General features: G+C 39.7%; 1 protein-coding gene across 1 annotated transcript; it reads left to right on the forward strand.

Annotated features, from left to right (window-relative positions):
• Positions 1 to 255: 255 nt before the first annotated feature.
• Positions 256 to 17,761, forward strand: lrrcc1 (leucine rich repeat and coiled-coil centrosomal protein 1). Its single transcript, XM_005948980.3, has 19 exons — positions 256 to 666; positions 2,190 to 2,395; positions 2,565 to 2,630; positions 2,737 to 2,904; positions 6,053 to 6,219; positions 7,314 to 7,532; positions 8,195 to 8,388; positions 9,095 to 9,269; positions 10,688 to 10,836; positions 11,835 to 12,039; positions 12,350 to 12,489; positions 12,908 to 13,109; positions 13,656 to 13,841; positions 14,136 to 14,310; positions 14,696 to 14,859; positions 15,025 to 15,233; positions 15,436 to 15,573; positions 16,133 to 16,268; positions 17,560 to 17,761. Exons 1-19 carry the CDS (start codon positions 623 to 625, stop codon positions 17,668 to 17,670), a joined length of 3,054 nt encoding a protein of 1,017 aa, XP_005949042.1. The 5' UTR covers positions 256 to 622; the 3' UTR covers positions 17,671 to 17,761.
• The last annotated feature ends 742 nt before the right edge of the window (positions 17,762 to 18,503 follow it).

Below are 18,503 nucleotides of genomic sequence, written 5' to 3' on the forward strand. Positions count from 1 at the left end.
GGATTGTCAAGTAGGTGAAGAACGAGGAGGTGAAGGCAAAGGAAAAGGCATATAGCGAGTTGTATTTGAGACAGGACACTAAGGAATGACAAAAGGACTTGTATTGATTGGGTAGGAAGAGGGATCAAGCTGAAAGGATGTGCAGCAGGTTAAGATGAGTAAAAATTGAAATTGAAATGTACTAATGAGTGAAGAGAACATGTTACGTTTCTAGAGGTGGGCGGAGCAAAGAATCTGTCCCGGATGTACCCGTTAGCGACGTCTAGTAAACAGGAAGTATGATGCGAGAAGCGGTTAGTTCAACTGAACTCCAACGAACAATAAATTTACAACACTTTGTTAGAAAATGAAGTACGAAAGGCTTTTGGGCTCTCTCAGACGTTGCAGTTGTTCTCTGTTGATGGCCTATAATAAGTTTGGCTCCTTTGAGGCCGCTCGGTAGTCGCTAAACTTTGGCTAGCCTGCTGGGTAACTTAGCAGGATTGTTCAGAGGATGTGTTCGTCGACTTTTTTTTAGCGAGTTTTCTACGTGTTTTAGCCTGATGTCGGTAGCGGTTCCTTGGTTTATTTTGTTAGTTAGCAGACTTTACGCGTAGCGGTGGGACAGCTACATGTCGTCGTTATGGCAGGCAAGGAGCTGAGTCTTATTGACAAGAACATAACAAGGTAAAGTTACCTATTCACAACTAACGTATCAAAATTTACATTACATCAGCCAATAAGGGACTACTATGTACCACTGACGAACCGATTAAGTCTGGCATGAATATTTACTTACTTCATGACGAGCTTTACGTTACAATTTTAATCTAATGATAAACGTGATATTTATAAGGAACAATAAGACCCCATACAATGTAAACTATAACTCATTGCTGTATGAGAATGACACGTGTGAATAACATATGAATAACATTTTGTTGACATCAGTACCATTCTTCAATTGTATAGATCTGATTCTAGATAAGATAAAATAAGATGATACATTCCTGCGAGTGCAGACAAAGAATGCTGTAAATAATGTTGAATTGCGAAATGAAGTAACACAAATATTTTATTTCTTTAAAGTAAAGCCTAGATAAGTTAAGCACTGTGGGGAAAAGGCCTATATAGGTTATTAGCGTCATCTACTTCATTATCTACTGAATACAGATTTTAAAAAGACTGTATGTTAGGTGGACAAAAGCTTTACTACCAAGAATTCAATATTACTGTTTTGCAATATGCAGACAAACAAGTGCAAATAAAAAAGGGCTATGTGGTTGTCAGTTTTAAATTAGTTCTAAATTCCCATGTTCTGTATATAATTTGAACTTTCTAGTCACTGTAATAGGCACACCTTTTCATTGCAGGGTAAGATGCATTTTCTCCTAATTCATTGTGGCAATTCATTGTTAATATTTTGGTCCATATTGAAATGTTGCAGATGTACAGATCCACATCATATCTCCAATATTCTGTTGTTCAGGTCTGGTGACCCTGTATGAACTCTATCCTCAATTTCCTCGAGCCCTACTGGAATGTGATTGGCTGAGTAAATATTTGTGTTTTATAGCAGTAGGACAGGTGTAACTAATACAGTGACTGATGGGTGTATGACAGACTGAAAATCCAAACCCAAAAATATTTTAATAACAGAAACCTATTATCTTAGCTGAAAAGCTGTAACCAGAGGGCTTGACTTTTCTTAATTTATTCGCCGTCAGGACTTGCCAGTTATTCTGTTTGATTTCATGTTTGATTGCTTTTTCAGTTCTCACAGTTTGTGTAAAGACTATAACTCGTGAATATGGAGAGAATAGTAGAAGTACAAGTAGAATCATCAGTCAACTGAGAGACACTTAGGCAACAGAAACTGTATTTGCATAAATGCCATGTTTTTAGTAGTCCACAAGAGGTTGCTTATCTGGAATATTTTCTTTGTAGTAAAATATGAGAATTGTCTTTAATGTCATTGAAAACTGAATACCCTCTAAGTTTTAAACACTTGGATTGAGTTTTTAGAATTTTCAGAGGAGATTTTACATCATTTAAAGTAAACTGTTAAGCAGTGGATTAAATAAATTAACAAATTTATTGTTATTGTTATAATAGCCATTAGTTGGTACACATTTACCTTCAGAACATGTACTTATTTGCACAAAGTTTTACCTTCCGCTGTGAATCTGACCTTGTTGCCCTCTTTCTAGCTTGCTAGATATTCCCCTGATACCCACTGTAGCGTCACTTAATCTGCACTGCAATCACATCCCGAGGATCGAGGGCCTGACCTCAGCTTGGCACCTGCGACACTTAGACCTTTCCTCCAATTGCATTTCTAAGATTGAGGGTCTGAGTTCCCTCACTTCCCTGAGGACTTTAAATTTATCCTGCAACTTAATCACCAAGGTTGAAGGTGAGTCTTTAGTCACCATTTAACAGAGATAATAAATGCCTCTGCTCTCTGTGAGTTCTCCAAGTAATAATTCTTTATTAGTGGATCTTGTGTTTACCCTGACATTGCTGTCACTGCTCTATGAGCTGTAAAATCACTCAGTTGTTAATGTCCTCTCCCTTCACTCCAGCACTGAATGGGCTTGTGAATTTAACGAGATTAAACTTGTCCTACAATCAGATAAATGATCTCAGCGGTGAGTTGAATTTTGCCTGAACAGTGTTTTCTTTTTCTGCACCCAAATGAGAATGCTAACAAGTGAATGATGCTTCAATGCTGTCAATTCTTCATGCCTTCATTAGGCTTGTTGTATCTCCATGGCACGGAGTACAAGCTGAAACACCTCAGTCTCCATAGCAACTACCTGGACAGCATTGATCACCTCCTGCAGTGCCTTCTGGGAATACAAGGGTTAAGAGAGGTGACTTTAAGTCAGGATGGCAGAGACAACCCTGTCTGTAGGTCACCAGGTAGGAAACCTTAACACTCATAGACAGGAGCCCTGTTCACATCTATAACAAAAAACTGGTACTTAACGATATTCAGAGGGTGAACAGTGATTGTAGAAATACAGATTTAAAATGCAGAGAGAACGGAAGCAACAAACGAGCCAGAAGCTTTGTGATATGTATTCAATATCTTATCTGAACCACAAGGCCAGCAGACACATCAGCTGATAGAGCCTGTGACCACTTCTGTATTGGAGTGCAATTGTATCAAGCAGCTGATTGATGTGATAGCTGTACATGTTGACCTATCAGATGTGTAAATGCACTGGCCTGATGTAGGAGAACCAAACAAGAAGGCTTATGTTTGTTGGGATGGAATTTTCATTAAAACACAACGCATTGAAAACATGGTTTATCTAAAAGGGCATTAACTCAGCATTGAAAGTCATTGTACTTGTATATTTGAGCTGTTTCCCTCTGAATTAATTTGTTTCTGTTCCTTTCATTTTTAGTACGAACCTGTAGCTACACTGAATGTGTAATAACATACGCCCAGCAAGTGCAGCAATACGTTTTCACTGACATCAATGTAAATGGCTATATTAGAGCAGCGCCCTAATGGTGCGTGTGAGACTTGCTCCTCAAGCAGAAAAATATACCAGTCTTCCATATATTTATTTTTTACGCAATTTGTTCAGTCTTTTTTGCATTTAAAAAAAATGTTTGCGTGTGTATATGTGTTTTTTAATGGAACCAGCAGTATACAGGAAATGACTTTGGGACTTATTTTGCCAATAGGAGCTCACTGTTGCAAAGTAAATTTGTCCCTTAAGTAATGATAAAACTGTAGTCTGTAATTCAGACTAAATTAGCTTACTCATATTGCATACATTCAGTGTCAAATTTAAAGTTTTAAATATCTACAAATGCTGTGTTGTCATTGTTGTCCAAGTGTATGTTAGTTAGCTAGATGAAACATATCTTGTGGAAGCTTTTTTAGGTGCTTTTTCAGGTGTTACAACAGTGGGGTGAGCTAGTTGAAGTTGGTCTGATCCCAGCTTGTGTCCCACAAGGAATTGTCCACAAATCAACCCTCATAATTGAAAGCCACATAGTTGCTCTCTCTGTGGTTTTGGCAGCTGATTTAATGGTCCTCCTTTTGTCAGCGGGATCACCTGCCTTTCCTTCAGCACGCATTCACTTGAAATGCTTTCAATTTCCTCATCCATATGACGTTCCCAGAGTACTATTATTTCCAGCATAATCACTTCCTTGGTGAATGTGGACACAGTGGTCATGTCTGGCTGCAGTTTTGATATTATAATCTGGACTGAGAACTTCAGCTGCTTAACCAAGGCGGTAGTTTCAGCTTAGGGGCGAGATTTCTCCCCAATTCTTATAAAGGTGATAGTCACTGGCAGATGGTTGCATCTGGTGTTTCTAAAAGCATTTACCTTGAAGACCTGGTCATGGCACCAGCAATAGTGCTTGCCTCTAAAGGCTTTTGGACAGCTATTGAAAAGATGCTCGTTGGAACACCTTCCAGAGCAAAGAGGGCAGGGAGGTGTCTCTCTGTGGCGAGGTTTTCTAGAGTGGATAGGACATCAAATACACCTTGGACAAAGAAGTCCAGTCTCTCCTAACGCCTTAGGTCATTGTTTTGAGTAAGAAAAGCATCTGGCAAGCTGCTTGGTAGCTGTTCATTCTTTGTTTAAGAACATCCCAAATTCACCTTTTGTCAGGCATTTTGCATGTATCACATAATGATGTAGATGAAAGACTGGACTGTCAACAAGGTGTTTGCTAAGTAGCAAAGAATGGATATAAATTCAGAAGAATAGGGGAAGAAAAACTCCCTTTGACACTTTGCAGACATTTAACATGTACCAACAAAGTCCTATAACACACTGAAGGAATGGAAAAATCCCAGGAAACATAATGGAGGGCACTTAAATGGAATGTCAACCATCTAATCTCAGAAGTCAGTGAGAAATCATCACATCAGCTACTATGAAAGATTATTATTGTTATTATTATTATTGTAAGATGTTCATTTTGTAATAATACTCTGTTAGTTGTGCTTTATAGTTGTGTCTCTGTTGTGTGCTCCTGGGCAGAGTTAGGCTAACTTCAGATTTGTGCGTAGTTTTGTAAGAAGGAAGACTAGAGTGCAGATGGGACTCCAGGGGGTATGGTATTTTGGCTTTATTGATGGAGATAAGCACTAATGAGGTTTCCTGTTGTGGTGAACCAAAGACTATGATGTGATGTTTACTGCAGACTGGCTGTGGTAACAAGGCCAGGGTCTCTGATGGCAGGGGTGAGAGGAGATGAAAAGATGAAAAGTTGGAATTGTAACTTTGTTCCAGGTCTTCCAGGATCGCTTCTTTGGATTACACTTTATCTTGAGCATTTCCGCATCAAATGCGAGTATGTCAGTTCGCTGAATTTGCAAAAAGCAAAAGTTTGTTGTACATTATTCAATTACAGAAAAAAATAGGTCGATACATAAATTATATATATATAAAAAAGATAAACAATTTAATTCATATTTTCCAACTGCAGTTGGATCAAACTTTAATAATAGCACCCAGCATATCAGCTATGAACAGCAGTTTTAGAGGATATTTTTTCCAATTTTGCAGAATAACTGATTTAAAACTCCCCCTGTAATGAAAGTCCAGTGAATATCAGTCAAACTGACAGCCGCTATTAGTAATGACTGTGATCTTTTAATCTCTTTGTTTATTTTATATTTGGCTTCTTCATTAATTGGATTGGCTGCAGTTAAATTAATGTAAAAAGCTTTTCAGTGATCCTTTGCACCCATTATCCATATCTTCCAGTTAATGATTAATTCACAGCACTAGTTGTTGAAGGCGTCTCTTTTCATGTTGTTAAATACGAGAAGGCACTCTTGCAACTCTTGCTGTCTGTATGTGTAGATATGCTTGCATAAGTTGTGCTCACTACCTATTAAATAGGGTACATCAGTAGTGCATATGAAGGTGACACACAAAGGTTATTCATTCAGAATTAATTATTTGATCTTTCATGAAGGCCATATGCACCACTGATGTGACATTACTGAATAAGAGACTCATGGCAATCAGGCAGCTCTAGCCTCGACAGGTTTCTCTGATACACCTGCGTTCCTATCTTACTGCAGGTTACAGCGAGATTGTTTTGCGGTCACTGCCGCAGGTCTCTGTTCTGGATGGCCTAAACCGACTGGGAAACCGATCACCTCAAAGTCTCAGTAGTCTCTGTGATATCCCCGGTCTAGAAGATTACGTGGACCTTCTACTCTCATCTGACACAAGTCACAATGAACCGGTAATTTTTATGCTAAGTTACTATCAATTCCAGTGTAGTTCTTTTATTTGTTTAGATATACTCACCATGCTTTAGGGACTTTTGTTATTAAATCCTGTTTTATTTGACCGGAAAGTCTCTCGCCATGTGTTTGCTTTTTTACAACTGACACAAACATAAAGTTATTTGCCAACAATTAATTTACAGCTTTCATAACGCAACAGAATGTGAGACGCATGAGAACAAGAAAGTTGTAGAACAGTTTCCACTAATTGTATGAGTGATGCTCAACTGCCTGATAGGCAGCATATCAAAATCCTGCGCTCCTGATACAAAAGAAAGAAGAACCGAGAATTTTATTGTCATACACACCACAAATAACTGTGGGTATGTTGAGCAATGAGGTTCTTACTTTTCGGGTTCACTACACACAAATAAATAAATAAAATATAATAATAGATTAATAAGCACAGAAAAAATTTAATAAATAAAGCACGTACTATTTACAGAAGAGTAGAGGGTGGTTAGTTATGCAAAAACACAAATTCCATCTATCCCATCAGCTGTCGTAGGGCAGGATGCAGTGTACAGGTCACCAGTCCATCAGAGAACAGACAGACAACCATTCACATCTTTACCTTTGTCCAATTTAAAGTCAACAATTAATGCACCTCTTTGTACCGTCGGAGGAAACCGGTTCACCCGGAGAAACCTCACACAAACACTTTGTATTAACCTAAGACAAAATATCATAATTACACAGCTTTGCTTATAGAAGACCTAATTATGTAGGTCTGCTTCGCTGCAACGAGGAATATCATCGAGCCAAATAGATTTCCCGGTTGTCACTGAATTATTGGAACATAATGAATTTATGTATACTGGGATGATGAAAGTTTGGTTGCTTTACAATATACTACTTTGCATATTCATTGCACCAGATGGCAGTTTCTGTCTGTTTTTCTACAGGAAAACAAACTGCAGTAGAAGCCATTTTTCTTGCCGTTATTAACTCTTTTCTGTCTCTGCAATGAAGTCCTGTAAATACATTATAATTCGAAACCACACTTTTGCATTTGGAAACTCTGAAATAAAAGTGAAAGTTTCCGTTGCAGGTCAGAGGCGATGCTCCTCTCACCACACCCCGCATTGACCAGCTGCTGACCCAGTTTCGTCAGAGAGGTGCTACCTCAGAAGTAATCACAGACCCAGTCACACAACCAGAACCTCCGCGCACACAGCCGGTTCGCTCCACTGTGACTGATAAAGGAGACCCCGTTAATGAAGAGCGCATCAGGAAACTGGAGCACCAGATGTCCCAGCTCATCCAGCAGGTGTACACCTTTTTGAAGATCAATTTTTTGCGCATATGTGCCTTGTTGTTTTTTTTTCTTTTGTTTTTTGGCTTTTTTTAAAAAAATAATAATAGTAGGAAAAGGTGGGAAAGAAAAAGTTGTACTAAATGTTAATGTAATTGATGTTCTCTTAATCTACTGCACTTTGAAGTTATTTGTTCAATATAAATTATTCATGGCGATATTTTGAAGTCATCTTTACATAAATTAATTTTTGCACATTTGGCTCTTAAATGGTGATTTATCCCCAAATAAAGTAGTGTGCAAAACTCCTAAATCACCCCTCTGCTCTTTATATTTTGCTTATAATGATCCAGGCTTTCTTGTCATTTTTACCCCTCCCAGCTGTAAGTAGCCTATCTGTTGAACACAGTGGAGGCTCTATCATGGTTTCGGGCAGGATTTCAGCCACTGATGTTGGGGATCTTGTCCCCAAAAAAGTATATTCATATTTGATCCACCATCTGAAAAGAGTCTGATCACAGCTTCAAACTGTAAAAACTCTGTTTTTGCCTTATGTGCCATTTGTGTTAACTGATGTTGGTGTACCTATTTCCCACTTTTTTATATTTCCTAGAAAAATATAAGGAACCGGGGGGTGACAAAAAAAACCTTTAAGTATTTCTTTGTTATTTACCCAGAACCCTGCAGATAATAAATCCAGAAGATCTGCCTATTCTGTGATGATGGTACGGAAAGCCAAGCGGGACACAGACCGCACTTCAGAAAGTGAATGTGACAGCGGGAAGGAAAACAGGAGGCAAACGAGAATTCCCAAATACCATGACAGCGTAACATCGTCGACAACCACCAAAGAGACCAAGAGATCAGAGAGGTGATTCTGCACCAAAAGAGATTTCTGGTGTCATGTTAGCTGCTTTGAAATGCCATCATGTTTATATTTGGACTCCCTGATTTTGTTATAGCAGCTGAGATCCAACTTAGCAAAGCCTAAAACTTGATGAACCTAAACTATGTGAAGACATTTTCAGCACTGGTGGGCACTACATCAAAATCAGAGAGTGTACCTCTAAGCAATGATAATCACATTCATACATTCACCAAACAATATGCAGCAATGGGTTTTTCCATATTGTTCATCATGCATCAACTTAATATTATCAGGTATCTTGATTAGGGAAATTCCTTTTAACTCCCACTTGAGAGGGGGTGATAAATTTTCCTCAGAGAGATGATATGTTATAGACGTTTCTCCTCTCTGTTAGAAATTACCGCCGGCAGCTCACTCGCATGATTAATGGCCACGCTTCTCTGGTCAACCCCCTCATCTTACTTCATCATCCACTAATGACATGTGCTTAAGATTCAGAAATGTAACTTAAGTAATCTCACAATAGCCCTCATCAAAAAAAGGTTACTTTGAAATATTACTTCAAAATTCAAAGTTGTTCAGACTTTGCTTCCCTATAAAACTCAGTAAATCTTCTGCTTTGACCTTTGTTTAGCCAGACATTAGCTGGAGGGTTGTTTAGAATCTATTTTACAGCCAGTTTAATACTTGTGATATGTTTTATGTGCAGCGATCAGGAGAATCATAAACGGAGGGTTTCAAAGTCTGCCGTTGGATCCAGGACGAAGGCTGGTAGCACAGGGAGTGCAGAGGCAGTGAAGCCAACAAGGAAAGGACCTTTGAGAGCAGCTAAGGCCTCAGGCGATATGAAAACCAGATCCACTGAAGAGGAGGAAACCTACAGGGTACACGATGGACGGGTCACCTAGCTGCTTCTGTTTTTATTGAGTGACTGTAAAATAGAAACGGTTCTGTCCCCATTCAAAAAGAGAGTAAATTGGTGTGTTTGCAGAAACATTTGTGTAAACAAAAAAAAAATGCAGGAATAGAATAAATGGATAATGCTTTTAGAAGGTGACAGCAGAAATAGGACCACAGTAAACAGAAGGTTTTTCATGTTTTGCTCTTTGTTTCTGAGAGCTTTGTTTCAGTAACATTGACTTTATCTTTGTGATGTCAATAACTTCTTTGTGGTAACTTTGTTAAATTATGCGCAAAATAGAGTTCAAGCCAGTAGTCCATCATCTGTTTGGTTATTTAATTTCAGTACATTTAATGAAACTCTTGGCTTTTTGTTGTGATAAGAAAACATTCGATTCCTTTCCACAAAGAAAGTTTCTATTTTTTCAATCATTTATTCAACAAAAATATCAACAGATCCAACATTCTTCTGTCAAAGTAACAGAACAAACTTCTTGTAGGCATTTCATGTAGTTCTCTACAAGTCTCTTACATTAGTTTGCTGATATTATTTGACAACCTCCATGTAAAATTCATTCTATTGCAAGAGATTAATGATTTTTCATACTTATACTGTGTGCTTCAAATGCCCCCAAACATCTGAAATGATTTAAATCTGTGCTTCTTGTTCTTTGTCTGCCATTCTTTATCCTGCTGACGGGTCCACTTTTACTTCAACGTTTGGACAAACGCTCGTCTGTTATCTTCAAGCAGAATTCACAGTTCAATCAATTCCTGCAAACTCCCCAATCCTGAGGCAACAAAGCAACACCAGTCATAATATTTCTACAGTCATAATTCACAGACTCTTTCAGGGTCTCTTCCTGAAAAACTGTGATTCATATGCATCGATAATATCTGCTGCCACTGTGGCCAAACAACTCTTTTATTTGATCTGCCCGTTCAGAGCATATTATTTTAAAAAAAAAGCAAAAAAAAAAAAAAGCAGTGTCATGTCCTCCATGTTTATTGGCAGATGGTAGTTGTTCTTTAATGTTTTTTTTGGACAGCACAGGCTTTTGTTTCTGGCACGTATCCCATGCAGTAATTTCTAATATTGGATTTATCCTCAAAGCAGATGTAACACGAGAGAAAAATGGTGGAAATATCTTTTATTCCTAACAATATTTTTTGAGGGGTACTCACTTGTTTATACGGGGGGTAAAAATCCTCAATGTTGCTTTCATTGTTCCTACAAAAACAACGAGATGCTTTAAATAAAACTGTAAAAACCACTTGAGCTGTAAGAATAAATTGGTATTTCAACTTAAAGAAAAAATGACTTTTTGGTTTTTTGGTTTTTTTAAGCGTTCAGTGTGTGTTTACTCTGGGAATTCATGCTTTGTGTATGTGTTCTGCTCAGACGATTGTGGAGGAGCGTGACCAGGAACGGGAAAGACGCTGGAAAGCAGAACAAGCTGTGAGAAAGCTAACAGAGGAGCTCAAGTGCCTGCAGACCAAGGTCAGCGAGGAAAAGGACCTTCAGAGCATGGCCCTGCACACTACAGACAGGTAAGAGGGAGGCACATTTACCGTGGACGCCTCTCATCACAAACCTCCACTTGAATCTGTTAGGCAGCTCTAAAGCAGATATTATACTGGAAAAAAAAGCGATAATTGATCTCTTCTCTGTGGATTTTAGTTGTCAGCTTCATAATGGATCCTCATCTGTTTCTACTCTCTTCATCTTTTGTATTGGCTCTCTTGAGACCAAGGCCTGCTGCGTGTCTCATTGTTGAACAATGAGTATCTATCCCACCATTAAAATGTCTCACCATCACGGTGCCATAGTCTCTTTAGAAATCATGCTCACATTTTGGCTCCATTACACCAAAAACCTTTCAAGTATGCCTGCAGTTGTCTGCGATAATAAAGCTATTTAGTATAAAGATCATTAAGCGACGCAGCCATCCTGATTATATACCTAACGTTTAAATTTCCAGAGGCTTTGATTAAATATTCCTATCTCTGCTGCCACAAGGCCATTTTACTTCTGCTCTGTACGGTCTTCGCTGGCACCACATCCTGCTTAGATAAATCTGCATTATGGTTGTAATTAGAGGCCCGATGACGCGCATATGTCAGCAGTATTACACAAATCAATCTTAACTGTCACTTTCTAATGACACTGAACACGGCTGTTACTGTTGCCGTCCATGCTCAGCGAGAGACAGATTACAGTGACTCATCAAAGCACATTTTAATAGTGGACTACTGTGCGTGAGCTGCTTCTACTGTTTTATAGTTTCTTAGTTGTCCCCTGTGTGCCTCATTTCCATTTCTACTTCCATTGTCTCTCCCATGAGATAAGATTTTGACTATACTATAGCGTTAGAGTTCTTCAATTTCAAAAGCTATCACATATTTAACAGTATGGAAGGACAGCCAAGGGCATCACAGAATTGGGGAGTGCTTTCTGGTACCAATTTCTATATAAAGTGAAAAGAGAAATTCAGGGTATTACCGCGGCTTCTCTTGGACACCCTTATCGTATTTTTCTCCCCGTCCAGACTGAAAGAATTGCTGCTGAAAGAGCGATCAGGGCACTCTGAGCTGCAGGCTCGTGTTGAGGAGCTGGAGGGGAGGTGTCGATCCCTAACCCAGCAGCTGGAGCAGGCCCGCAGCTGTGAGGAGCAGCACAAAACTGCACTGCATAGACTGGAGGAAAGCGTTTCCCACGGAGAGGCGCTTAGGGCTCACCAGCAGGCTGAAGAGGTACAGATGTTCGCTTATTTCCCCTAGAACAAATCATGTTGATAAAGATAAGGTATATTCAGTCAGGCGGTGCTAATCGATGCTCGACATACAGTTTTTCTCCCATCAAAGCAAGTTTATCACACTGCTTCTGCTACATTCGATTACCTGCCGCTGAGCTCCCCTTATCGCTCTAATTTTTGATTGTAACGACGCATTAGTTCACTGATCCAGCCTGGAGTGAATACATTCAGATAGATAAAAGGATTCAGTACAGAGAGGTCATTCAGCTCTGACAGGCTGGTATAAAACATGTGCTGACCTTCCTCAGATAAAAAGGCAACAGGAGCTGCAGAACAAGGCAGCAGCTCTGAAGAGAGAGTTGGACATCCAGAGAGCGTCAGTACGACAGCACAAAGACAAACTGCAGCAGCTGCATGAACTGCTGGCAGCCAGGGAACAAGAGCACAGGTACATCTAAGAAGAAGAACCCCTGCTAAATATAAAGTTCATCTTTAGATGCCATGGAAACCATTTCTGTAAAAGAGTTGCTTCTCATGAGCAGTGTGATCCTAGATAAATGCAACATTTTCTCATAAATTTTGAAATATTATAAAATGCTTAGAAATCTGGAAAAGTTTATTATTGCTTATTTGTCACGAATCCCCCAAGGTACCCAATTTAATGCCAAGTTTCAAGGGGTTCTAATATCTAAGGTTGTTTAATTTAGAAATTTGCATCTAAATTAAATATTGGATGCAAATGCAAAAAAAGATGCAAATGCAAAAACAGATTACAATAAGCAGTTACATGCCTTTAGAGTTTCTGTTGAGGACACAGTCTCCATTTAAAGAGGCGTTTATCCTCGTTTGCTTCATTCTTCCTACAGAAAACAACTAGAATTGCGGTTACAACCCGGTGGGGCAGATTTTCATGATGCTGTGGCGAAGGAAGTGGCATCAGTGGAAGAAAGGCACAGCCACAGGGAGGCGGAGCTGCAGGAGAAGCTGGCAGAGGGCAGGAAACAGTACACTGCTCTGGAGGACGAGTTCCGCATGGCGCTAACCATTGAGGCTGCTCGCTTCTCTGAGGTCTGCTAAAAGATGGACCCCTGCCATCCAGATGGCCTATAATCACTGTAATGTTGCCCTGAATTTTACACTACAATCTCTGAGCAGTCCAGCTGATAAATGATTACTTTGAACACTAAAAAGTGAAATGATTGAACTTGATTTCACCCAGTTGGGAGAGACTTGGCTGATGGGTTTTTTTCAGCACGATGGGGAAAACTGGTATTGAATTAGGATATTTTGCCTCTGGACAAGTAGTCTTTGATTGCCACATGGACAGAAGCTTACAAAAGGATTGGGCTCGAATCAATTCAGAATGTTCAAAAATGTAATCTCATTTTTGATTGCTACTGCTTGCACAAATTTCTGCTCTTAGTCACCCAAACTTGTGACCTTTGAGAAAAGTGTGAAAAAGCTATTGCGGGGCACGTGTTTCTGTAAAGCCATGGCTCTGAAACTGTTCTGACCGATTAAAGTGTCAGGTAATGCTCGGACCTACGCTTTGGTTAACTCCCAAGATTTCTTATTAACTAACATTCAGTTCCACACTCTCACTTTTTTCTGTAGGTAAAGGAGGCGTGTGATCAGATGACTGCAGAGCTGATGGAACTCAAGGCAACCCTGGCCCAGTCCCAAGAGAGGGAGAGGAAATCAGGCTCTCTAGTGCAGGAGCTCACTGCTATGGTCAAAGAACAGAAGAGCCGCATCTCTGAGCTCATCAAAGCCAAGAGAGACGCTGTCACTGATCTAAAGGTGTGCAGCATTGCAGTAAGAGAGGGAGATGTGGGTGATTTTTATTCCAGCATTTCAACTGGATTTGAGCCCAGATTGCAGGATTTAAAATATTGAAATATGACTTCATGTGAGATAGCATGGGCACAGATTCATCAGTCACTGCCTTTTCAAAAACATGTTAACCCTGGTCCTGTAGGAGACTGACTACTTTGAGACATCATGAATACTGAATGGTCCAGCTGCCTTCCCATCTGCCATCCATGACAGATGGCCATTGATCATTAATACTGTCTGTCTCTCTCTCTCTGCCAGAGCCGTCTGCATTCCTTGGAAGCAGAGGTAGGACAGGACCGGCATCTTGGCCTGCAGCTAGAGTTGCTTAAGAAAGATAAGGCTAGAGTGTTGTCTCAGCTCATGGCTCAGGAGTCGGTGATAGACGGCCTCAAGGTAGAGAGGAAGATTTGGGGCCAGGAGCTCGCTCAGCAAGGTGGGAAAAATTCAGGAGAGTACTTGTTTTGCACCTTGAGTCTGCCCTGCAGTGCACAGAAAAAGCTGATAATGCAGTTTTAGCTGTTTATTGGCAATCAGTGGTGCGGGTCCTCCCTGGAGCCAATCTAATGCACTGACTTGTGCTTAACTCGTAAAATTTTGGAGATTTCCACCTTAGAGGTAATTTAAAAAGAGGCTCAATACAGTACGTGCTGATTTACATTTTTATCAGGTAAAAGTCTGCCATCTAGTGGTTATAGCCCAGATGCACAATTAGAAAACACCGGGCCAGCTTTCTTTTTTATATCCCTCTTAACGTTTGTCTTCCACATGTGTTTACATAGAGAGTTAAAGCGACATTTTGATGGGTTATTCTTTTCCAGGAGCATCTTTGGCTCAGGACCGTGGTCGTTTAGAGGCCAGGATAGAGGTGCTGAGTGCTGAGTTGGAGGCTCAAAGGAAACAGAATGAGAAGGACAATGATACTCTTAGAATCAAAGCCAAAATCATGGACGACCAGACAGAAACCATTCGCAGACTCAAAGAGGTAGGTTGAGAACTTGTTTTACTCAAGCCAGAGGGCTCAAACTCCAAGCTAAACAACAACAAAACAAAACTTTTGTGTTTTAACCGTCATTGTTGTGCTTTGTAATCATTTATGCATTTATTCATATTATCATGCAGTTTCTCATTATCAGTCACTGCTTTGTAGTCCTTGCAGGAGCGTGATGATCAGATCCGAAGGCTGAAGGAGGAGGCAGCAAAGGCTCAGAAGAGGCTTCAAGAGCAGCTGGAGGAGGAAACAACCCAGCAGGCTGAACTGAAAGAGCGAGTGGAACATCTGAGCCTGCGCAAGGAGGAACTGAAGCAGCAGCTGGAAGACAAGGAGGCAGAGCTCGAGCAGGTCAAAAGAGTTTACAGGCAAGTACCCCAGCATAACCACAAAAAGGAAAAGGGCCTGCTTTAGGCAGAGTACTTTCTGACATTTTAGGGTAACAATTGTGTTTAAATCAAACAAGTTCCAATGTTAGTGGTGCTACTGACCCGAAGATGATCAGACATTAAAGCTTTAAGCTGTTTCTAAACCAGTATGTTTTATGCTTTGTGTCATTCATCTTTTTAGTGAATCCACTAAGAAGTGGCAGGAGAAGGCAGACTTGCTCACTCGGCTGGAGAGCCAGGTGAAGCGTATGAAGGAGAACTTTGATTCCAGGGAGTGCTTGCTGCTGGAAGAAAGAGAAAAGGCAACAGAAGCACACAGGTATGTTAAATATCAAGTTATTCTCTCCCGGTTGTTCAGAGACTGCCCTTATCAGGGACTTTCAGTGATACTTTTGCACTGCTGCTGGTTCACTCTCTTGGGTCAGGCATGTTGAAATGCATTTTATGTGCCTTTCTTTGTGTCTAGAGTGCTGTTGTTTGGTTTCTATCATTGATTGTTGTGTGTTTGATGTTTGCCTGCCTGCTGGGAAGAACTCAGAAGAAAGATGATATATAGCTTTGTAGATTTTGCACCAGTAAGAAGTAGTTTTTAACAAAGCCCTTATGAAACTGTAATGTTATGGTACTTAAAAAGTCTCAGATGTCATATCAGGATTAGGAAAGTGTTTGAGTCTTTTCCCCATAAAGCAAGGCAAGGTGAATGCTTTTGTTGTAAATAAATGATCACATAAGGCTGCACTTCCTGTGTTAGTACTTTATACCTGTGGCCCTTCACCACCAAAACGCAGACATGTATTTTTCCCAAGGCAGCATTTGGAGAGCATCCAAAGTACCACTCCTTACGCAACCTGTCACGTTTGTGTTGGTCTGTTCCGCAGAGCTGCACTAGAGAAATTACACTGCGTGGACGATGCTTTCCGTCGACAGCTGGAGTCCGTCCAGGCTGCCCATCAAGCTGAGCTTCTGGGACTTGCTAATGAAAAACACCAAAAGATAGAAGAGGCCAATCAGAAGGTAAAATGTGGGCAGCTTTCCCACAAATGTTTTTTTCTCCAAAGTGGAAGAAAGAAACTGGTATGTCTTGGTATGAGAAAGGGGAACGCAAGCGTTGGTTTGCCTCCTCTGTGACAGTTCAAAAATAAGGTGTAAGAGAGGCTGCAACGGAATTATTTCGTAACAGACTTTAGTCGCTTGCTTCACTGTTGGATTCATAATTCATTATAAATTATGGGGAAGATTCAGTCACTGAAAAACTGAAATTCTTCTCATACTGTAACGGTTTGTTGTTATGCAACAGTTGATGACATTCATCACTTTTTCTGGTCAAAATAAAAGTCACTGTGACAACGTTAGATTAAAAAATAATGACGAGGAAAATGTTTTAAAGTAAAGCATGTTTTCTTTTGTCATACCTCCAGTCAAGGGGTGGGTTTTCTTCAGAGGGCTATGTTGTCTAACATAAAGTAAGTAAAGTGCTGCACTTTGATGTAAACGTGGTACACACAGCATTGAATGATAGTCCACAGATTTTTGTACACATTACAAATAAGAATGGGACCTCAGTCCAAAAACCAAGAAGTGAGCTTGTGCAACATAGTTTTGTTCTGCATTACATCTTTGAAGTAGTGCTGAATGACGATAAAGTAAATCTTGACACCCCCCCAGAAAAATATGAGTAAAAAGTGCTGTAGTGCACAGAAAAGCTTTGTTTGTGTGGCACACATTCATTTGGAGTCTTACTGAATGGTATTATTGGGGGCAATTGTGGCTCAAGAGTTGGCAGTTCATCTTGTAATCGGAAGGTTGCCGTTTCGAGCCCCGGACAGTCTCGGTCGTTGTGTCCTTGGGATGTGGCTGCAATGTAGCTCGCCATCACCAGTGTGTGAATGTGTGTGTGAATGGGTCGATCACTGAATATAGTGTAAAGCGCTTTGGGGTCCATAGGGACTAAGTAAAGCACTATACAAATACAGGCCATTTACCATTTACAGATGTATTAGACTTAATCATCTCAACATAAAATATACATAATAGATAAAATTGATACATAAAATATGCCATTTCCTTTTTTTGTTGGATTGTTTATTTGTCCTTTTAAGACACCCAGGGCTGGGTTGAGATGGTTCAGCGACCGGTTCTGGCCCTCTGGTCATATGTTGCCAATGTGTGCTCTGGTCATAGCCTGGTTTTAATTGCATTTTACCCATCAAGACATGGTTAATGAAATGCTAGTTAACATACAAATGTTTTGAAAAGCAGTTTGTGTTTCTGCTGCTGATGTTGTCTGTCTGTGCTTCTTCCTCAGGTATTTGAAGTGGAGGAGGAGATGCGGCAGCTCCTGGAGGAGACAGAAACTAACAAGAGAATCATGGAAGAGAAAATGAAACGTCTCAGCAGTGTACTAAAAGACTTTTAACAAATAACGGGGTTGTTTTTGTATTTTTGTTTTAGAATAAGTTCTATTTTAGTACTGTATTATTTATTCAATAAATTCTTCTTTGATCTTATTTTTGTTTTCTGTTTCTAACCAGAGACCACAAAAGGCTAATGAGACATAATGATTTAACAGTTTGTGGTTAGTTCAGATAGAAAGAAGCTAAATTGTGTTCTTAAATACAGAGTTACATTAAGAACAATCATAACTACTCCAGTTCCAAGTAAACACAGGAAAGCACAAAACTGACTGCTTTAATGTTATGTCACTACGTTATGCAAACCTGCAGTTTTATTTAAGGCTGAAATGGTTATTAAATTACAGCTTTGTGGTCTAACTGCTCCAAGATAGGCAGGTAAACAGAAATTAATTCAGAAGGTTTTCCTTTCATTTAAAATTAAGAAATACAACCTTAATTCCAAAAAGTTTGGGTGCTGTAATGAATGTAAACAAAAACAGAATGCAATTTTTTGCACATCTCATAAAGCCATATTGTAGTCATAATAGAAAAAATAAAATACATTAATTGTTTTAAGTGAATAGATATAATATTTTAAGAAATAAAAAAATAGGATAATTTTCAATTTGATGATTGTCACACATCTCAAAAAAGATGGGCTAGGGCCATGTTTACCACTGTGTGGCATCCGTTCTACTTTAAGCAACAGTCTGTAAATATCTGGGAACTGAGGAGATCAGTTCTTGGACTTTTGGGAGAATGGTGTTCCATTCTTGTCTGATTCTAACTGCAATGAAAGGTCTGGACGGTTGGAGGCCGGTTTGGCACATGGACACCTCTACTGTGAAGTCGTGCT

Source organism: Haplochromis burtoni, unplaced genomic scaffold (assembly GCF_018398535.1).
Source record: "Haplochromis burtoni strain Fernald_Lab_line unplaced genomic scaffold, NCSU_Asbu1 Contig_617, whole genome shotgun sequence".
NCBI lineage: Eukaryota > Metazoa > Chordata > Actinopteri > Cichliformes > Cichlidae > Haplochromis > Haplochromis burtoni.